Source organism: Passer montanus, unplaced genomic scaffold (genome assembly GCF_014805655.1).
Source record: "Passer montanus isolate IOZ18808 unplaced genomic scaffold, ASM1480565v1 scaffold12, whole genome shotgun sequence".
Classification (NCBI taxonomy): Eukaryota; Metazoa; Chordata; class Aves; order Passeriformes; family Passeridae; genus Passer; species Passer montanus.
The window spans coordinates 1051239-1074206 of NW_024358722.1; the positions used below are offsets into that span (position 1 = coordinate 1051239).

Sequence of the window (22968 nt, forward strand, 5' to 3'; positions counted from 1 at the left end):
CTTCAGATTACAATGGAAAGAAACCCAACAAAAACAATAAAACATTAAAAAAAACCAATTCCCAAACTTAGTAATATGCAATGCTGTAATGCATAAAATGCAGCTGGGAATAGCTCTGACAACCAAGCTGTAACATTTTCTACAGGAAAGACGGAGATGTGAAAATATTCAATATGCTGCTCAGGAATGCAGGTTTCAAGGTCTCCTAAGGTCCCTCATTTTCTTTTTAAACTGAAATGCAGACACTTCTCTCCCTCCTTATTTTTCTGACTTCATGACACTTCTGCAACTGCAGTTTCAACTCGACCACCACTTAATTTTTTCTTTCTCTGGGAAATTCTGGAATGTGTCTCTTCATATCAAATTATTGCTGCTCTAGTGGAGAATAGAAGAGATCCCATTATATTATATTCGGTCCATTAAGTTTCTAATTACTTTGATTTTGATATTGAAAAGCTCTAATTAATTCTTTTAATGTGTAATATTGTTAAAGCCCTGCAAGTGATTTAATACAATTTAAAAGGAAAAAATAATAAATATTTATTCCCAATGAAATAGATAGTAGAATTAAAGGATGAGAATATTACTTAAGAGTAAGAGATGTATAGAACTAATTGCTAGTATATCATAACCAGGCATTCTGAATCCAGAAAATTAAGATCAGACTCTTAAACCTTACAAAAATCTCAGCTGAAACAATTATATCAGCTGAAACAATTCACAGTGAAACCTCTCAAAAAGCCCAAACACCTGTCCTTTGTGTCTGAGTCTTTTTAATATTTGGCTTTAAAAACACCACATACACTGTCAAAATAGATTCCTTCTGTGTAATTACTGAAAGGCAGTATTTAATTCCTTGTTTTTGAACTTGTACCCTTGTAATTTGGATAAGTGTAACCACATTGCTAAGCATCCTGTCTCTATAAACAATCCTGAGCTTGAAAATAATCATTACACCACTGCAGCATCTTCTTCTTTGTTTCACCTTTCCACCCCTGATACATGCCAATAGTATGACCTTCATTTTAACACAGGGCTTTCTTCAACTCAGTATTTGCTTACTTTTAGTATAGCTTACTGAAAATGCCACACCACAAGGACAAAGAAGTGCTTGCAGAGGATGCCACTGCACGCTCTTCATAATGATTTGAAGAAAAATGTTATCAAGCATGCAGCGCCTTCCATTTTAACTTTTTGAGGGAGAATCACAGATACTCAAATGCAACACAAAGGCAAAAGTGGATGCCAACTGGATACACCAAAGCAACAGCCACACCCCAGTGCTGGGGCAGCACAAAGCAGCAGAGTGCTCGTGCGTCTCACCCATAATCACTCATCGACCTGGAAGAAAAGTTGTGCTGCCCAGGACGTCACTGGGGAGCCCAAACCCCACCTCCAGCTCCCTGTGATTTAAAAACTGCTTTTGGGGTCTTCTCCCAGCTTTCCCAGAGCAGACAGTCTGACTCAGTGGGGAAGGCAGCAGTGCTGGAGCCCTTCCTTGCATCCAGCGCTGTGTTCCAGGCTTCCCAGTTCTCTGGGGAGGGGTATTGCCAGGGCCAGGTATCCCCGTGGGTGCATCAGGACCCAGTGTCCAGGCACCTGCAGCTGCACAGCAGCAGAATTGGTGCCGGAGTCTGGGGAGCTCCACTTCAGAGCTGCTGTGCTGCTGCAGCTGTGACTGCACTGGCTCCCAACCCAGCCTTAACAACTGGACTTGGCAGTCATCAACTTAGCTGAGTAAGATCATCGGCTTTCTAATACAGCTTGTCCACCAGGTTTTCAGCAATCTTAACTGCATGAAACCTGATAATATCTGGTACACTAAGCAGCCTAATTTTTCCAGTTCAGCTGAACATTTTTCATTTGCATACACTTTGCATACATTTTCAGCTGCAGCATCTTCCCTCTTTGCTGCATCTTCCTTCCTGCTTCCTCCTCTGTTTGCACAACATCTCACTGCTTTCTTCCTGTGTTTTGACTTTGCAATCCCTGCATCTCAAACCCACTTCCACTTCTCTCACTCCCAGTCTTTGCTGGTGCCACAGGCACAGAGCTCTCTTCTTTGGTTTTGCCATCTTACTCCTTTTCTTGCTGTTGGTTCCACTTCCTCTCATCTCCTTAATTGCCCCATGCTCATTTCACCTTGTTAATTGCTCACTCTTCTCTGGCTCTTTCCCATTTCAATAAATGCAACTATTAATACTCTTATTGTTTACAAGCCACCAACTCCTCCATCATTTCCCTCCTCAGCTGGACAGGGGAGAGAAAATACAATGAAAGCTTGTGGGTTGAGATAAAGGCAGGGAGAGATCACTCACCAGGCACCGTCATGAGCAAAACAGACTCGATTCAACGAAAAATAATTTAATTTCTTAAAAATTACATCAGAGTGAGACAATGAGAAATAAAAGCTAAATATTAAAACACCTCACCCCCATCCCTCCCATCTTCCTGGGTTCAGCTTCACTTCTGATTTTTTCTACATTCTCCCTTTTCTGCAGCACAGAGGGATGGGGAAGGGGTGTTGCAGCCAGTTAAGCACGCATTGTCTCTGCTGCTCCTTCCTCCTCAAGGGAAGGACACTTCACTATTCCCTGCTCCAGTGTGGATTCCCTCCCAGAGGAGTCCTCCACAAGCTTCTCCAATGGGAATCCTTCCCATGGGTTGCAGTGCTTCATGGACTGCTCCAGTGTGTAAGGTCCTTTCCAAGGGCTGCAGTCCTTCAGGAACAGGCTGCTCCAGGATGGGTTCCCTGTGGGATCACAAATCCTGCCAGCAAACCTGCTCCAGCGTGGGCTCTTCTCTCCATAGGGTCCACAGGTCCTGCAGGAGCCTACTCCAGTGTGGGCTTCCCACAGGGTCACAGCCTGTTTTTGGGCATCCACCTGCTCTGGCATGGACCACAGGGGACTGCAGGGGGACAGCTGCCTCATCATGGTCTTCACCACAGGCTGCAGGGGAATCTCTTCTCCAGTGACAGAAGCATCTCCTCGCCTTTCTTCTGCACTGACCTTGGTGTCTGCAGAGCTGTTCCCCTCACATATTCTCACTCCTGTCTCTGGCTGGAATTGCACTTTTCCTTACTTTCTTAAATCTGTTACCCCATAGGAGCTACCACCATTGCTATGAGCCTGGCCTTAGCAGGTGCCAGGTCTGTCTTGGAGCTTCCAGGCATTTGCTCTGTCGGACACAGGGGAAGCTTCTGCCAGATTGTCACAGAAGCCACCCTTGAGGCTCCTCCACTACCAAAACCTGGCCACACAAACCCAGTACAAATATGCACCTCTATTCTCTTTGCTTTGTAAGCTCAGTGAAAGGCTGGACTCCTCCTCATGAACCTCCTCCTCCCTCTTTGGGCCCCTGCCCCCACATTCAGTCAGCACTGCTTTTGTGGAAGCCTCAAAATGACCAGCTCTTAGGCAGCTCCAGCTCTCCCCTCCATCTCCCACCACCTGTCAGGCATTTGCCACAAGTCAGCTCTCCCTGAGAGGTTATTCCCTCTGTCATTCAAAGCTCTGCCCTCCCCTTTCCCTTCCCTCGCTTGACCACCACACCTTTTGGAGACTCCAGACTCTAGAATGGTGGTATAAAATTGTGTTCTTGTCCTCTTTCTCTTCTATGCCTTATCTCCATGTAATCCCTACCACAAACATAAATTCACCTGCCAAGCAGCTTAAAAACCCAGTGCTGTATTCAGATTAATCTCTAAAAGAGAGATCAACCCAACCAAAAGTAAAAGGGTACAGCACGGATGTCTCTACCTGCAATGGCCCCACCTAGGCTCCCATTACAGCTAATCCTACAGGAGGCATCTAGAGCCAGCCAGGACAGGCACTCAGGAAAAAGCTGTTTCCTTTCCCCATCTAAAAGCGGACTGCAGTTGAATGGATTGATGACTGTACTGTAAACACTTAAAACTGGGCAAGATGAGTCACAGACCCTTTTTCCCAAGCACATCCTTGCTCAGCTCCCTGATGCCTGCTCAGATAAGCCTTGCTGTCAGCTGAAGCTCAAGCTTGGCTAAGCCAGCCCACTTCATCCCATGGCCCCTCAGCTGCTGTTTAGGCCAATGTTCACTTATGCCTATGACAGAGGGGACAGCCTTGATCCAGACTTCTCCTTGTGTCCTTATTCAGATCATACCCAAACCCTGAAAGCATTGTTCCACAAATAATTGCTGACATGAAGCCCTTCTGTCTCCATGTGTGGAGCTAAGGCTCTCACCCATGCTGAATTGCTACTTTGAATTGTGCTTACTGCCAGAGCACTTGTCCTTCTCTCAATAAATGCAGCCCTGTCCTGCACACAATCACTCTGCATGTCTTGGCAAAGGATATGGGTCTGACTATTCCTGCTGTGCTGCCATGCCTACCTTTGCATTTCTCCCTTATCTCCCTACTCCCTGTCACATCAGATGAGAGCTGCTTGTCCTGGCTTTCGAGCCCTTCTGTAGCCCACCCCAGATCTGTCTCTCCCACGCACAGCCTCTCATGTGTAACACTCAGCTCTGCCATCACCCATCAGCTGGTCATCACTGGGGCCAGGCTTCCTTCTCTGCAGGCAAACACACTCTCACTGACACCCCTGGCATGGTGGCTTCCTTCTCCGTGACCTGTGCTCTTGTATGACACAAATTAATAGACCTAAAGTGGCAACAGCAGCCACCAAGCCACAAAAAGATTTGCATAATAATACAAAGAATGGCGACTCAGCATTAAGAGGCACAGCTGTAATTTAGGGATAATGTATGCTGGGAGAAATTAAATGCCTTTGCCACCCCTTTGATGATGCTGCCACTTCTTAGCAGCATGGCAGATTTCATAGAATGGCTTGGGTTGGAAGGCACTTTAAAGGTCATCTTGTTCCAACACCCCTGCCATGGGCAGGGATGCTTTCCACTGTACTATTTGTTTTGCAATACCTGAAAATATTTTTTAAAGTCAAAGAATGTTTTGACCACATTAAAATATATACACTGAAAGTGCATTAGACTTGCACTTTTGACTTCATACCTACTTTTTCTCCTTTCAGTGACTAACAGTGTAACATTAATTTTATATTAATTTTTTGGGGTTTTACATACAATTTCTTATTGAAATTAAGAGGAAAACTGCAGCTAAACAGCCTACCCCTTTAAATCCTTTTAAATGGGTGACCCACTGGCCTTCCAGTACCTGAAGGGAACCTACAACAAAGATGGACAGGGACTTTTTATGAGAGCATGACAGGGCAAAGGGGAATGGATACAAACTAAGAGTGTAGGTTTAGATTAGCTTTTACTGTGAGGTCTTTTACTGTGACGGTGAGGAGGCCCTGAAACAGGCTGCCCAGAGAAGCTGCGGATGCTCCATTCCTGGAATGTTCAAGGCCAGGCTGAAAAGGGCTTTGAGCAACCTGGTCCAAGTGGGAGGTGTCCCCGCCCATAGCAGGGGGGCTGTAACTCTATAATCTTTAAAGATCCTTCCAACCCAAACCATTCAGTGATTCAATGAAATCCAGAGAGCCCTGCGGGGGCAGGGGGAGGAGTGGCTCCTGCGGTGGGACGGACAGCGGTAGGCCGGGCCAGCTCAGCCCCAGCCGGCCGTTCCCTCACGGCGGGGCAGGAGAGCACAGCCGTCCGCACGAGACGGCCCGGCCGGCCCAGGAACTACAGCTCCCGGCGTGCCCCGCGACAGGCAGCAGCCACCGGGGCGCGGGCGGGAGCGGAAGCGGCCGCCGCGCGGCACGCCGGGATCCGCAGTCCGGAGGCCATCGCCGCCAGCGCCCGGGGCCGTGTCCCACGCATTTGAAAATTCCCGCGGAGGCTCGCTGCGGTTCTCGCGAGAAGTGGCCCCGTCCCCCCGGTGCCGTCCCGCCCCCCGCGCGGCGGGTGAGCGAGCGAGGTGGGTGCGCGGCGCGCGGGCCGGGCCGGGCCGTGCCGTTGTCGCCGCTGCGGGAGGGACATGCCACCGGCACCGGCACGTACCGGGAGCGCGGGCGCGGCTGGGCTGGGGGCAGCGGCGCGGACACGAGGAGGCGGCGGAGGTGGCGGCGACGGCGACCCCCGCCCGCCCGTGTGCCTGCGTTCCTCCCTTTCTTCCTTCCCGCCCGTACCAGCGGGTACCGGGCGCTCCCGAGCCGCATAGGCCGGCACCGGCGCTGGCGCAGCGCGGGCCCGCGGGGGCCTCGGGCGGGCCCGGCCGCCCGTCCCTTATGTAAGTGACCCCCGGGCTGCGGCGCCGTGCCCGCCACACGTGCCCGGCCCCGGCGGCGGGGGAGGCCCGGGCGGCGCGGCCTGGGCAGCGCACATGGAGGCTCCGCAGCCCGGAGGCTCCGTCGGGATGGGGGGCGTGGGAGATGCGGCGGCTGCCGCCAGGAGCTTTCCCTCCTGCCCGGCCACCCGCGCACGCCCTCTGTATTCGCCCCTTGGGTCGTGTTCCTGGAGGGTTTTTCTTTACTTTTTTTTCTAATTCCTCCTCCCCCTCCCCCGCCGGGCTCCGGGGCTGTATTCCATGAGGAGGCGGGAAATGCGCTCCGTGCGTGGAGCGGCGATTGCGGGACGTGGGATGGGTGCCGTGGGGAGGCCACAGCTTTAGAAGGACCCAGTGCGATTTGTGGGGGTCTCTGGGTCTTTGCACGAAGCGAAGCATCGCGAAGCAGAGTTGCTGCTGGCTTAAACAAAAGTGCTCCGCGTCTTCCTTAATAAACTGTGAGTCCATGTCTGGAGCTTCTGCCAATAGAGTGCTTGGTGTCAGTCTTTCAGGTCTAATGATTGCTTCCTGATCGTGTCTGGGGAAATTGGAGGGAACTGAGGGGCCGGTTTGTGTCGGGATGGCTGCACCCCGTTCGGGGCGTAGGGCTGAGCGTGGCCCTGCAGGTGCCTGTGCAGGGCCCGAGGGTCTGGCTGGTTGTGTCAGCCTTGGCTGGCAGCTGTCCCATGCGCTTGGGCACACAGCTCTGTATCTTGGGGAGGACAGCTCCTCATTCACGTGCTGCCTCAGCTCTCCGTCCTGCTTTGATTTGCTTGGGATTGGCTTTTTCAAGCGTGATCGAGCTTCTGTGAATTTTACATCTTCTGCCTAGTAAGGTGTTGGACATGGTTTTGGAGGAGCAGTGGTGACAGGCATTTCATGGTGTGACGCTGGTTTGGTGGAGAGAATAGAATCCTTAAATTGGCAAGAGAGAGTCACCCTGTTGCATGGGTTGCAGGTGTTTCTGTAGTTGGTCTTGCTGGTTGTAAAAACCTGTTGGAGAATTAAATGTTCCAAATCCATCTGGATACAGCCTTGGGCAGCCTGCTCTAGGTGGTGGCTGGAGCAGTGTGTTTAGAAGAGGTGACTGTGTGTGATTCTGGCAGATCTTTCTCTTTGATGTGATTCTGGAATTTGTGCTGGGAAGGGCCAGCTGTGGGATGGCATACCAGTGTGGTATGCTGGAAATGTCTTCCAAAATACAGTAGTAGAAAAAAGAAGCAAATACAGAGATGAGAGATGGCAGCAAGGTCTCTCTTTTGATGTCAGTGAAGTCAACATGTCCTGTCAAATCTTGTCTTCAGCTGTGACTGACCATATTTTTAGCTTTTTCTTCAGTGAGCCCATAACATTGTTGGCCTTTTAAACTGATTTTTGTGGAATGCAATCAGTCAAAACTCACATCTCAGAACTCTGACTTGGCTATGTGTAATTCTGCTTGAACACACAATTTCTCTTTCCTTTCTTTTCCCTTCTTCCCTCCTCCCCCCTCCTAAGCTTTTTAATCCAAAAATTTATGACATCTCTGTCTTTGGAAATAGTTCATGGTGCTTGGAAGTTAGAAGTTCCTAGGGTGAAAAAGAATGGTCATTTTGGCAACTTGCACACAGACTGCATTGCTATAGGATACAGCTGGGAGGTTGAATTCTGGCTTATTCCTGAAAACGGAGTAAGCCTGTGACATTTTACCCTAATCTGATTTCTAACAGAAATAAGAATTGATTGTAGTTATTGTTTCAAAGAGAGCTGAAATGCAGTTGCTGTTGGATATATTTCTTAAAGTTGAGAGGCTTTGTGCTTTTAATCTTGATCTAAGTATTTCCCCTCTGTTTTGATTTCCTAGCAGTTCTTGGTTTAACTTAGCAAAATGATGTAAGGATAGCATCCTTATAGAGAGGTCAGTATATATTGTTAATAATTTGTTATAAAGTTTATCAGCCTTGTTCCATGACTGATTTCTGAAAACAAGAAGAGGTGTTTAAAATGGTCATTGCCTTACTGGAGCAAAACTGAGCATGCCTGATGCTCTAGTTTTTTCATTTTCTACAAAAATTGTTTAGGTCTTGGAGTTCTGCTTATTTGATTGTTCTTACTGGTGTTTGTGGATGGATTTTTTTTAATGTTGTGGGCAGGAGTAAGCTGTGTTAACATAGGAGCTTTTCATCAGTGAAGAACTCTTTTTGGGATGGTGAGGAGCTTGTTTTTTAAACTCAGATCTCCCCAGTAGCGGATGTTTCAGTTTGATTTCCAATTTAGCCATGCAAGGTTCTGTGCTCTTGGCACAGCAGGTGGGCAGTGTCTCAGGCAGCACCGCTCAGGGTGACTCATGGAGAGCACACAGCTGAGAAGTTTCCTTGCATGCTCTTACCTGCCCTACTGCAAGATACTTGTTCACTCTTTTCTTAAAACTATCTTGTTATTATTGTGGTATATGGTATTAATAATCATATACTTACCACACAGACATCTCCATTCTTATTTACAAAAAAGGAAAAACAATTATTCACTACAATAATTCTGGAATTTTGCGCTCTTTTCTAAAATTCCTTAGTTTATGTTGTCAGAGTCAGTGCTTTATCAGGCTGGAGAAATGGGCTGACAGGAACCTTATGTAGTTTAACAAGGGAAAGAGCCAAGTCCTGCTCTGGGAAGGAACCACCCCAGGCACCAGTGTGTGCAGGGGCCTGCCCAGCTGGAAAGCAGCTTGACAGAAAAGGCCCTGGGACACCCAGCTGGCATGAGCCATCACTGTGCCCCTGCAGCAAAGAAGGCTGGTGGTGTCCTGCCTGGGCTCATGAGGAAGAACCTTTGCCAGCAGGTCAAGGGAGGTGATTCTTCCTCTAGTACTGCACTGGTGAGGCCTCAGCTGGAATGCTGTGTCAGGTCTAGGCTCACCAGCCTCTCAAGATGAGAGGTGAAGGTACTGGAGAGAGTGCAGCGAAGGGCCACAGTGGTGGTTAGAGGAGATTGGAGCAGCTCTTCTCTGAGAAAAGGCTGGGAGACTGGGACTGTTCAGCCTGGAGAAGAGAAGGGTTCTCATCAATGCACGTAAATACCTGAATGGAGGGTGTAAAGCAGATGGAGCCAGGAACATTCCAGTGGTGCCCAGTGACAGGAACACAAGCACATGCTGAAGCATTTCAGAGATGCTATTCATCAACCAGATGTGTCTGAAGTATTTGGTATTATAGGTTACTCCTGAAATAAATCCACTAAATTGCAATTAAACTAAGCAAGAATGCTGGTCAGATTGTGAGGCCTTTTACTCTCTGGAGTCCCTGGATACAGTGCAGAAGTTGTCACTTGAAACTGATGGCATGTACCAGAAGAGAAACTCAGCAAAACTACTGCAAGTGAGTTGTCCCACTTGGAACCGGATCTGTGCTAGTAGTGAATGCTGGCAGAGTGGTCAGGCTGGCTGGCTGGCTGCAGTACTGGCTTTGCCATCAGCAACATTTTTGTCAAAATGTTGGCTTGTGCTTAGTGCAGGACCCTGACTTACCCTTCCTGTGCTTCACGCACTCATTGTTGTCCTGCTGGCAGCAGGTACGGGAGCACAACCCAGCACTAGTCACCTGTGTATAATATCTTGAGATGTCATGAAGAAGGCAGTGCTGTTTGAACAAGACAGTTGAATTTGTCTTGTCTGTCAGAGGCCTTTTCTGTAAGCCAGATGACTTGTAAAACATAGATATCTAAAGTAATTTGTATTTCCATGCGTATGGATCATCTCATATTTAGCCACCTGTTTAATCCTGTAAATTAGTTCAGCTCTTCAGTTTCTTCAGAAAAAAAAATCTGTCTTGACATACTGAAATGTGAACTCTTTTGGAGCATCTGTATGAGCACGAAACTGTCTGAGAGGCCTAGAAATTTTTTCTCTAATACTGCAGAGATGCAGTAAGCAAAGGCAGTAGGAAGGAAGGGACTGGAATACGAAATATAAGGATTTCAGCAGAGAAAAAGAACAATATTTTGAAGCGTTATGTTACGTTCACCTCTAAAGTGTATGGAAAAATACTTCTACTTGATGAACTGTGAAAGTCAGTATTGCTTGAACGTCTTAGCAATATGTTTTCTGGAAGAATTTGGGGATGAATTTGGTCAAGAACTTTGTGTTCCTTAATGTCAAAAATCAGCATGCAAAAAGTAAAGAAGACATGGATGATCTGTGATATCCACTACAAGAAAGTTGACAACAAATAATCATCTATTAAATCAAGGGAAAGGGCAGAGAGTTGTACCTCTTACTGAGAAGTTTTTTAAAATATGTTTTGTCTGAGATCACATCTTGCTAACCTGTATGAGTAAGCTTGAACTTGGTGTGTTGTTCTCTTCGCTGTTATTTATCTTGCTCATCCCTCTGTGTCACTTCTTGTTGGTGATCTTGTAGGCATCGGAAAAGCTCAAGATTCTCCTTTTGCTCTGCTGTGAGATGAAAAACTGTCCCAAGTGCCATTTCTTTTGAGCAAAAAAGAGCTACAAATGATGTATGATTGGAATGGGTGATTTAAATGCGAGATTTGTTACTGCATACCGATGAAGCTTGGGTCAGTCTCCAAGATATTTATGGCTGACATGAGTCTCTTTGCCTTTTTTCCTTTATTTGCAGTGAAGAATGCGAGACCTAACGGCTCAGGTAACGAGCAGTCTGCTGCAGTTTCCAGAGGTGACTGTTGAGGCACTTGGGGAAGATGAGATCACCCTAGACTCTGCACTGTGTGGGAAGTTTTCTGGAGGTGAGCATTTTCCTTTAAATTTGGATTTGGTCTGAAGTCGTTATTGCCTGAAGCACAGGATCATGTCATCAGGTTGTTCTGTTAGGTAAAATGCATCAGGTTCTGATAGATGTATCTTTTTGGGGAAATGAAGGTTTTGTGTTGGTTGGTGCTGCATAGTCTTGTTTTAGGAAAAGCTGTTGTGCATCTCTTTGTATGACTTATCCTTTTTATATTGCATTAACATACTGTCCCTTCAGATTATCCAGTCAAGAGACCCTTGATGTAAAATCTTGGACTTAGCACTTCCATTATCTTTTGAGTTTACTGATAGTAAAAAAAAAAAAACATTGTAGAGCACATAATGACGAAGTTCTCCACTTTAAAAAAAAGGTATTGGAAACCTTTTTTTTTTTCAGAGCAAAAAAGAAAACCTCACTTAAATTGTCTGTAATATACCTTTTTGAAATGGCTAATTTCTGTCACAAATATTGTCCTTAAAGTATCTGAGACTCCCATCATTTTGCTGTTAATGACTTTGACACATTCCCATCAATCTCCGACTAGGAAGCAGGTGATGTGGGAACAGAACAGATTTTTCTGTTAACTTAAAATTGGAAAAAAGATTTTAGTGAATTGTCCGTCAGATAGTTAGCAGATTTACTTTCATTCTGCAGTCCTTGAATCTCTGCTTGTTGAATATAGTGCTTGTGTAGATGGGATACAGTGGTGTAATGTTGATATTTTTTTCTGCTTTCTGTAACCCTTGAATTCAAATGATGTTGTGTCCCTGTGTCTCATTAACACAACGGAAGGAAGAATCAGATTGTTATCAGAACATCAAGATTCATTGTGTTTTAATCATCTTAGAATCTGCAACAAGTGAATGCTTATTTACTACTGCGTTTTCCCTAACCTTACTTGGTTTGACTTGCTAGAGTACAGATCAAAGTCTTGTTAGTAGTAGTAAGCATTTGTGTTAAGTTCTAAAGATACAAATCATATCAGTGTTCCAGTGTGTTGTTTTGCTGTCTGCTCGAGTTGTAGGTGGAAAGGCAATCTGTGTGCTAGCATGAACTTAAAATAAGTAAATTATGTTTTGGTAAGTGATGTTGGTGTCTTAGGTTTTATTTCTTCTATCTAAGTAAGCTAGGAAAAGCAAAGGTTCAGAAGTAAGGATTATGTTGCATGTTGAATCCGTAGCTGTGGAAGTGTTTTGAAATAGAAGCTAGTTCCAGCAATCAGTTGTATTAGAGTTGTTGTATACTACAAAAACTGATTCAGGAGCAGAGATGAAGCCCTGCAGGAAAGAGTTGGTTGTTGGGTGATGAAGGGTAGGAATTTTGAAATAAAGCCAAAGTTGCTCTGAAAGTTGTGCTCTTATGCCCTGAAAGCTCATGAATACAAGTATGTTTGGTCTGTTCTTGTGTTTTATTTCCTATGTCTTTGGTATTGTGTTAAGTCAGCATAGTGAGGACACAGGTATTGCTAATTGGAGTCTTAGCTTTCAGGCTGTGAGTGGGAGTAAGGGTAAGCAAAAACAAGTAAATAAAACTTGCACTTGGCTGCTGTCCATATGTTTTGAATTCTTTCAGAAACACATATTTGCATATTATGTAATGTATAGTTGAGGGGGGATTGATTTGCATGAATGTTTCTCTGATTTTCAGATTGATTATTTTTAAAGATAAAATGCGGATCTTTTCTTAATATCGCTTTCTGCAGTCAGTCATTACTCTTTTAAACCTTTAATGAGCACTGCGTTTTCAGGACTTTTCTCAACAGGTGTAAGTTCTGTGGACAGCTACATTGTGCAGTTTAACTTAGAGCAGCTCTGCTCCAAGGTGTCAGGTTGTGAGTGTACTAATACAGGGTGTTTATTGTGACTGTGTGAATGCTTTTTAGTGTGAGAGTGGATGTTGAGTTGTTCAGAGAATAAAGAAATCAGTTAAAAACCCAAACTCAGGAGCTTAGAAAGAATTTTGGCATAATGTCTTTGCATGTGTCTGTGAGTGTCTCTTGATGCCCTCATGATAGGTGTGTGAAATGCAGCAGGAGAATTAAAATGTTGATGAGTATAATTTGAATTGGATTCTGAATTAAAAAACATGAAGTAGATTGAATTAGTTTATAACAGTTACATGTTTTAGAACTGTTGCATGGTATTTTCCCAAATTTTCCTGGTTTGTATGAGGCAGAAGGGCAGCATTCAGAGTCAGTGAGCTGAGAAAAGTTTTCTTTGTTCTTTCCCAGAATGAGCTGGCAAAGCACTAGGAGAATAGGAAAAAGCAGTGCATAGCATAGTGGAAAAATATGTCATTTCAGGAGCTTCTACGTGGAAAATTGAAGTAACCAGGGAACATTTTTGGAAGTATATGCAAAACTAGTAAAGATTCATTTGGAGCCAGTTGTAGAATGAAAAAAATAACTTGAAAAGAACTCACAAGCAACACTTCAACCTTGGCTAGTTGTACAGCAAGATGCATTCTGTATTTCCTCCTCGGTCACCAACGCTCAGAACGCAAGAATCCGAGTAATCTAAATACTTTCATTAGTCCTTGGAGCAGTAGAGAGGATTAAAAATTTAATTTGAATCATAAGAACTCTGAAAGAAAACCAAGTTTCCTAAATAACTAAAGATACTTCTAAGATTTGTGTTCAAGGTGAAAGGTGAATTGCGAAGCAGGTGGCCAGGCAGTGCAGTCATAAGCAAGTGCTTGATATGGGAGAGAAGAAAACCTCAGGGGGCCTATAAGTTTGGATATTGTCCCCCACTTCTGGGGGTAAATAAGCTACATAAAAAGATGGACTACCTTGTGAGGCTCACTTCTTTGTTTCAGACAAAATGTTGTTGCTGATGTCAAGCTGTGTGCTTTCAGGGTTCTGCATTTGTAAGAGGCTGGAAGATAGCCCCTGTTCCTGTGTTGTCCTGCTGCTTTAGTGCAGGAGCCCTGGTGTGCTTGTGTCTCTGCTGGAGCAGTCAGTATTGCCCTGGGTGTGCTGTGGGTGCTGAGGGGTCTGTTTTCCTCGTGCTGAGGTCATGGGGAGTGCTTGGCCTGTCAGGGAGAGAGAGAGTTCGTGCCTCAGGCTGAGCAAGTTCTTGTTTGGTCTCTTGCTGTTGGTTTAGGCTGCCTTTTGCAGTTTTCCTTACCATCTGTAAGAGTGCTGGTGTGCATTTAAAACTTCTGTTGGATATTGTCAGTCAAAGTGAGGACCAGTGTAGATTTTAGTAAGCCAGCATCTCCTTCCAACCCTTTCTAGGAAGGTTTCATTCCCACGGAAATTGTATGTCTGGTGTACCCCACAGCCACTGCCTCGTTTGCCTTGCAGCTCTGATTTAGCTTACAAAATGCAGGGTAAAGAAGGCCTGGACTGTATCACAGTGGTGATGGGCTTGGAGTAGGAGAACTAGAGCTAGCTTTGTCTTTAAGTCCTGTACACGTGGTAAAGCTTCTAGCATGTAATTGATTTCATGTCTCTTCTTAGATGCAATTATTTCTAAGTAGGAAATGGAAACTGGTAAGTTGAAAAGACAGAATATGCTATTTACGTGGAGAGAGCTTTCTTTTTATTAATTTCCTTTCTGCTTGATACAATAGGGAGCAGTGATTTGTTTTTAAATCTTATGAGCTTGTATTTCCTTTCCTGTTTCTGATATGCTAATGCTGGCTTCCCTTCTGAGGCTTGCTCTTGGGCCTGTCAAAGAGCTTTGCTATGAACCTGCATTCCCTGCAGGTGACTGCCATCGAACCCATCAGCAATGACGGCGGAGCCAGCGTGAGCACGCGGCACCTGCATCAGAGCCTGCGATGGCTCTTTGGAGTGGCAGCAGTGGCCACGGATGTTGGCCATGTCCTTCTGGTTGACCTTTGTTTGGATGATTTATCTTGCAGTCAGAATGAAGTAGAAGCATCAGGTAAGCTGCAGTTTTTAAACTTGAATTTAGAAGTAAGAAGATGAGTTTCTTTTCAAAACCCAGCTTGTATCCCAGTGAAGATTCCAGCATGCTGATTGACTGCTGGCATTTCTGACATTGCCCACTGCTGACTGCAGACAGCAGTTTGACATGGTATGGTTCTGAAGTGATCCAAAAATGGGAGTGGCTTAATGCTCCTCCAGAAGTTAAGAAGGCCTCTTGCTGCCCACATCCCTTTGTCCCTGTGATTCTTGCCAGTGGGAGGTAGGAATTTTTCCGTTTGAGTCAGTGCAGCTGTGGGATAGGAAGTTGTGTCAGAGGTACCAAATTCCTTGGGAGTGTTCTCCTGTTTCCATTAATGAATTGGGGCAGGCTTTAGGCTTGTGTTTTAGAAGAAATCTGGCTTATCAAAAATCCTGCATTTGGGTGAATGAATCCTGCAATTTGTGTTCTCAGATTGCATACATTGTTCCGGGTGTTGTAAGAGTGGCTTCAGAGGTTCATGTCCCTTCAAGTAGCTTCTCTATGAGGCCCAGTAAAGGCATTTGTCTACAATGGTTTCATTTGTACCCAGTTTTGAAATAGGAGTGAGAATACCTGTCCCTTGGAGAGTCCTCCTGTTCTCTGAATGGGTGCAGAAACAGGAATAGCCCAAAAAGGTGCAGCAGAAATGGGTGTTTTATTTGAAGAATTATACATATTGTGTAATCACATTAGTTTAAAATGCAACTGAAGTGGCATAATGCATTAATTTCTTGCCTTCTTTTATGTGTGTAGATCTAGAAGTTGTGACTAGAATTCCTGCTGAAGTTCCACAAAGAAGAGAAGCTGTGACCAGGGAAGGGAGGCATCTCTGTTTTCAGTTAAGAAGTCCTTCAGGAACAGCAGTGTCAACCCTGTGCTACATAAGCAGAAGCAACCAGCTCATTGTGGGGTTTTCTGATGGCTACTTGTCACTATGGAATATGAAGAGTTTGAAGAGGGAGTAAGTAGTCCTTTCCACTTGGTTGCACTTGGAGGTGCAGGGATCTCAATTTTTTGCTGCATCCAGTAGGGATGTGATAGAGCTGATTTTTGTAAGTCTGTTCTGTCCAGTCGTATTTTGTGAACCCAGGCAATGTGTGTGTTTTGGTGAAAGATTTAGAATGATTCAGAACCTGTTACTGCAATTAGGGCATCCACTGAAAGGCTTCACTGTGTGAATAATGTGATTTTGGTGATAATATTCTTTAAGGTGTCCATGATGGATCTAGTGAGACATGATAATTCAACAGTTGATCTGTGCCTGAAAACAGATTCTTTCCTACTTTCAGCCTTGATGGAAATTGGTGGTTGACTCATTCCCAGACCAGGATGCTTATATGAATGAAAGTTTATTGGAAAGCTTTGGAGATGAGAATAAGGGTTTCATACCTTTATAAGCAATAATGGAATTTGTAGGTGATTTGAAATCTGCCACTTGAAATATGTGACCACATTCAGATAGGTGTTCTTTAAGGAGATGTACAGTTCCTCACCAGAAACTATGTGTGTGTTGTGGATGTGTTATGGATGCATAAATAGACAGTGGACACATAATTAGACGCAAAGAAAAGACTGTGAAGGTGCAATTGAAATCAGAAGTTGGGATGAGAATTCCTTAAGAAGTAGTGGCTTGTCAGTCATGAGTTGTTCTAAATGGAAGTATGACCATCTGTACTTTGAGGATAAGTATGCAAGCTGCTTTTTTTTCCAGAAGATGCTTCTACCCTTCTACAAACAGCCAGAGCCAGCAGGCTCTCATTTTTTCTATATTTTCCTTTTAAACCTTTAGGCACCACTCCCAGCTTGAAGGAGGAAGGATTCCTGTCTATGCAGTTACTTTTCAAGAGCCTGAGAATGATCCCCGCAATTGTTGCTACTTGTGGGCTGTTCAGTCTACACAACAAAGGTGAATAAAATCCTGCCATAAGTCACTGTTTTTAAAATATTTGTTCACATTCGGTTGATATCTGTGTATTCATTTTATTTCTTTAACTGTACAGGAGATGACAAGTGTTAAGCTTACAGTGCAATTTTTTCAGGATTTTACATTTGCAAAGAGAGGTTGACTCTTTCCTACCTTGTGGAAGAAGGCAAAGGAAACAGTGGCTATATTTTTGTGCTTGCAGTCTCAAATGATGTCCCTTGTTTCTTGATGACTGCTTCAAGATTTGTTTGGTATTCCCACTATGATATTCAGTATCTTTTAAAGTGGTTTAGGCTGCAGATGCAGAACAGTAAATGTTATCAGCAAGCTACTTAATCAGCACAGCTGTTCATAGACTGGCAGTCTTCTTAAGTTCAACTTAAAAGAAGTTTTCATGGAGAATGCTTTACCGTTGTGAGCTATTTGTAGCAATTCAGGATTTTTTTCCTCCATGTTGCTTTCTAAACAAAGACATAGTTGTCATTTGTTCCTGAAGCTGTTAATGTCAAAATTTCCCCCTTTCTGTTTTAATGGCTAATGTGACCAATTACCATGTTTTGCAAAGCAGTGTTTATCTTTTCAGCAAGAGCACACTCTTAAGTTAGTTTCAGCCTAGATCTAATAAAATGATAATGAGGATTGTAAAGCAGCTTTGTAATCCAATTTTCTCATTTATACCTTTTTCAGTGAAGGTGATGTTGTGAGTTTACATCTGCTGCAGTTAGCATTTGGTGACAGGAAACGCCTGGCATCAGGACAAGTCATGTATGAGGTAAGACAGGCTTGTGTGTAAGAAGATGAAAAAATAGTAATTTTGTCTACATAAGGATCAGTTAAGTTGACCAGATTAATATTTACCGTGAAAGGTCAGTGAGACTTAAGAAAAAAGTCTTTTGATGAGTCTTTCTAGGGATTCTTTTGTCCATACTTTTCAAAACAAGTCATAGAATCCTGGAATGGTTTTGGTTGGAAGACCTTAAATGTAATTTATTCCAATCCCCTGCCATAATTATGGATGCCCCCCACAGGCTCAGTTTGCTCAGAGTCCCATGCACCCTGGCCTTGAGCACTTCCAGGAATGGGACATCTATAGCATCTCTGGCAGCCTGACCTCCAGATCTTCACCACTCTGAGTAAAAAATTTCTTCCTAACATCTAATCTAAATCTCTCCTGTACTAGTTGAAAACCCCCTTCTCCTTTGTCTTATCACTATCTGCCCTTGTAAAATGTCAGTCTCCCTCTTTTTCATAACCTCCCTTTGTGTGCTGAAAGGCTGCACTGAGGTCTCCCAGGATGGGGTTGGACTTCTGGGCTGTGAGTGCATATTGCTTCCTGTTCACCAGAACCCCCATGTCCTTCTTGGCAGGGCTGCTCTCAGTCACTTTTCCCAGTCTGTAGTCATGTCTGGGATTGCCCCATTCCAGGTGCAGCACCTTGCACTTGGACTTGCTGACCTTCATGTCATGAGATTCCCATTGGCCCACCTCTCAGGCTTTTCCAGATCGTTCTGGATGACATCCCGGCCTTTTGTTTTGTCAGCTACACCTTTCAGCCTGGTGTCATCTGCAAACTTGCTTGAAGTGCACTTGATCTCACTGTTTGTGTCATTGATGAAGATATTGAAGAGCACCAGTCCCCACACAGGTTTCTGAGGGACACACTCAACATCAGTCTATGCCTGGAGGTAGACTTGTTCCCACAACTCTCTGGCTTGGTCCTTCCAACCAATTCCTTATCTGCTGAGTAGTCCACCCCTCAAACCTGCCTGTCTTCAATTTAGAGATAGTGATGTCATGGGGAATTGACCTTGTAGAAGTCTAGGTAAATGACATTGGTCAGTTTTCCCTCCTCAAGTGTTTCAGTCACTCCATTGTAGAAGATGATCAGATTGGTCAGACACAATCTGTCCATGCTGAAGCCATACAATTTTATACTTCAGTGTAATGAGTTCCACCTAGATTCATCTGCAGGGAGTCCTTACACATCTGATTCCTGAAGAGGAAATGGCTGTTAGAAATGAAATTACTTGTTTAAACATCACATGAATGGCATGTAGGAGAAGACAAGGCTTTGAATAGCTTTGTATTTCCAAACTGTAGATTTGAAGAAGCTTCTGTCTGTCTCCCTTTCTTACAATATGGTCATATATTTCTCTTTATACATTTCTGATCTCTGTTTTATAATTTTGTTTTTCTTTTAAACTCTGTCAGCCTGACTTCAGATAAACCTATAAAAATACCCACAACGTCTCTTCAGCGTTGATTCTGAAACTCAGTAGCTGTAAAGATGACTCTTGTTTTAAGTTTTGGATGGGTTGTCTCTGAAATCTACTCTTCAAGCCAGCAAAAGATGTACATACAATGTACAGTGGTATGATTTGGTCAGAAAAGTCTCCATAAATTTTTAGAACTGGTTCCAGAGATGCTGTGGTGTAGAGTAGATAAAATATAGATGTATTATTAGGTCTCAGCTAATCTAACAGAGACGAGAGGAACCTCTATAATGTTTAATTCTGTTCAGCAGTATGCATGAAACTCTACCAAGATCTTTTTGATGGGAAAGTAATCTTAATTCACAGCAAGTCTTTGCTCCTATTTAACACTTGCCGTTGTGTATTCTCAGTAGTACAAAATGAAATTGAGGTAATTCTTGGATTGTGGTTTAAAGATTTATTTTTTCTTATAGGAACTTTGAGTTTTGAATTTTTTGAATGAGTTTGAATTTTATGCTTTTTTTCCTTTTGTCTGTAGGTAAAGGCCTTCCTGCTTTGGAAGTGTTGCTTTTGAACAGATAAAGGTTAGGTGTTGGGAGGAGGTGGTGTTTCTTTAAAATACATCATCTGTCATGGTGATGAAGTAGAAATACCTTCAAGTGGTTCAGTATGTCTGAACATGCATGTTATATCTTCATGTGCAGTTTTTAAGTGCTCTAGAGGAGCAGAACACCTTGTTTGCTTGGGGTTTTTTGTTTGGTTTTAGGTTTTTTTAAGGATTTTCATTGCAGTTCACTCTGCATCTTGTATTGCTCTAAGGACTTTGGCAGGTTGATAGGAGAAAGTTTCTTTAATCTTCTCGGGATTTGCTTTTGAATTTCAGTTTTGTTTTATCCTCTTGGATATCCTCTTTTGTTTTATCCTCTTAAAAGAAATTTTTAGCTAAGTATTTTTAGCTAAGTCTTAGCAGTGACAAGGACAATACCTTTTACTGTGTGCTGTGTTGGGGAAAAGCAATTGTCTCTACTTCCCTCATGGCTACTACTGTTTTCCATCTGAACAATTTAATGTTAAAATGTGAGACCTTTAACTATTTGGCAGTTATTTGTCTTTGTTGTCTTTTCTGAACAAGATGTGACAAATGTCAGTTTATACCTCAGAGAGTTGAAATGTTTAATCAGTCTTTAAAAATGGATTTGCTAGAAATTCCAGTTGACACTCTTAAAAAAAAAAAAGCACACAAAGTGATAAAAATGTTACTGTGTTTGTGACCTGAAAAACCTGTGGTGTAGTTAAAGTAAGACTTGGACCCCTCTACAGACTATACAACCAGTAGTACATTCACAGGCATGTGTTGAAAGATTATAACAGGAACCACTCTTGGAAGGCTGTTGAAGAGCTGAACATCTGCACCCTCTGAGGAGGAAAGACAGGTTCTTCAGTTGGCTTACAGATAAACCACTTAATCATGTACTTTCATGCTGAGACCTGATAGCATCTACTTCCAAAAATTCCCCACAAAACACTTCTGAATCCCTTCCCAAAGGATGTATCACGATAGGATCTGTGCTCACCAGTAGACACTGAAGTGTTGTAATACTTCTAGTGGTCACAGATTGGTCAGTATGACATGATGGCTCTCTGCCTGCACGACTGAACCAAGCTTCTTGTCAGTCTTCAGTGGCATAAAATTTAAGAGTTGTTCCCATTTGCCAGGCCAAGCTTGAGTAAAAAAGGAGAAATTAGTCTACTGCTGCTCCTTGTTCACTGAGTAGTAGTCACAGGAGCTTAAAACACTAATCTGCTTACATCAGTGCTGTACATCCCAGTAATCAGACTTGAGGCTATGAAACAATGCATCTTTGACTTGATATTGTGGTAAAAGTCACAAATGGAACTTTTGGAACATGCGGCACTGTGTTTTTATAAACATGTGTCAGATCTGCGACAAAACACTTCTGAATCCCTTCCCAAAGGATGTATCACGATAGGATCTGTGCTCACCAGTAGACACTGAAGTGTTGTAATACTTCTAGTGGTCACAGATTGGTCAGTATGACATGATGGCTCTCTGCCTGCACGACTGAACCAAGCTTCTTGTCAGTCTTCAGTGGCATAAAATTTAAGAGTTGTTCCCATTTGCCAGGCCAAGCTTGAGTAAAAAAGGAGAAATTAGTCTACTGCTGCTCCTTGTTCACTGAGTAGTAGTCACAGGAGCTTAAAACACTAATCTGCTTACATCAGTGCTGTACATCCCAGTAATCAGACTTGAGGCTATGAAACAATGCATCTTTGACTTGATATTGTGGTAAAAGTCACAAATGGAACTTTTGGAACATGCGGCACTGTGTTTTTATAAACATGTGTCAGATCTGAGTTTCTGTTGCCTTCAAGGCTGGTTTACATCTGCTCAAGGAAGAAAACTGAAAGATGTGCTTCAGTTAGACTTCCAAAGACCTCTTTCAGATGATCTCAGCAGCTGCTGTGTCTTGCAGATCAGTTCATGGTCCTGGAGCATATCCTTACCTTTGTTCTGCACAAGGCTTGAGTACAGTCTCTGCATTCATGTCAGAGTCTGACCACTGACCACTTTGAACACTGTCCTGTTTAACTGGTCTGGAACGTTGTTTCTTAATATCTTCTATGTGCTAGAGGTCCTTAACTTAGATTTGCTTGCCCCAGTGTGGAAAACTTAAAATATGCAGCTTGGGTTAGGAAGTTGTCTTTGGCAGGACCTATTTGGTATTGCTTTCTCCTTCCCTTCTGCACTGAATTCATGTGGGAGTGGCTCTACCTATATGAATGAAAGCTGAAATTTCTAATTTGATTAATTAAAATAAATGCTGGACAGGTTTGTGGAATTTTAGTGCTTTATCTTGTGGAACTGTCTTTTGGAATGGTTCAGGACATCATTTCTGTTAAAATTAGTTTTAGTTATTAATTATCCTACAGTGAAGATGAGGTTCTTTGCTTAGGCTTCATGTTAGTTTTTCAAAGAAAAGGTTTTGATTTTTCTTATCTGCCCTGCATATATCTGTTACTTCCAAAATTCCTTAATAAAACAGCGTGAACTGTGCATGCTTCAGAGCAAAGTTTTGCTAAGGAGATGTTAATATTTGAAAATGTGCCAAGCCTTTTCAGCTAATATCTGTTAAAATTTGACACTTAATTCTCTTGAATGTCAGATGTAGTTTTTATTTGCTATCAGAAATAAGTTCATTAGAAATAAACAATACAATATGCATGTTATGTTAGATATATGCATATATGCATTTTTTCTTAGTGGATCTAATGAAAATTTCCTTTTTTTTTTTTTTCTTCCCCCACCCAGGGTTTGGAATACTAGTCTGACCACTGACCACTTTGAACACTGTCCTGTTTAACTGGTCTGGAACGTTGTTTCTTAATATCTTCTATGTGCTAGAGGTCCTTAACTTAGATTTGCTTGCCCCAGTGTGGAAAACTTAAAATATGCAGCTTGGGTTAGGAAGTTGTCTTTGGCAGGACCTATTTGGTATTGCTTTCTCCTTCCCTTCTGCACTGAATTCATGTGGGAGTGGCTCTACCTATATGAATGAAAGCTGAAATTTCTAATTTGATTAATTAAAATAAATGCTGGACAGGTTTGTGGAATTTTAGTGCTTTATCTTGTGGAACTGTCTTTTGGAATGGTTCAGGACATCATTTCTGTTAAAATTAGTTTTAGTTATTAATTATCCTACAGTGAAGATGAGGTTCTTTGCTTAGGCTTCATGTTAGTTTTTCAAAGAAAAGGTTTTGATTTTTCTTATCTGCCCTGCATATATCTGTTACTTCCAAAATTCCTTAATAAAACAGCGTGAACTGTGCATGCTTCAGAGCAAAGTTTTGCTAAGGAGATGTTAATATTTGAAAATGTGCAAAGCCTTTTCAGCTAATATCTGTTAAAATTTGACACTTAATT

The 22968-nt window shown here is 43.3% G+C and overlaps 1 protein-coding gene across 1 annotated transcript in view; it reads left to right on the plus strand.

Moving 5' to 3' along the window:
- The first annotated feature begins 5714 nt into the window (after nt 1–5714).
- The window catches only part of AHCTF1 (AT-hook containing transcription factor 1), a 36473-nt gene continuing 19219 nt past the window's right edge, over nt 5715–22968 (plus strand). Inside the window, exons 1-6 of the mRNA XM_039697685.1 lie at nt 5715–5882; nt 10843–10969; nt 14631–14864; nt 15642–15849; nt 16678–16794; nt 17500–17584. Of these exons, the coding sequence (XP_039553619.1) occupies nt 10849–10969; nt 14631–14864; nt 15642–15849; nt 16678–16794; nt 17500–17584 (765 nt within the window). The 5' untranslated portion in view covers nt 5715–5882; nt 10843–10848. The remainder of the gene's footprint in view (nt 5883–10842; nt 10970–14630; nt 14865–15641; nt 15850–16677; nt 16795–17499; nt 17585–22968) is intronic.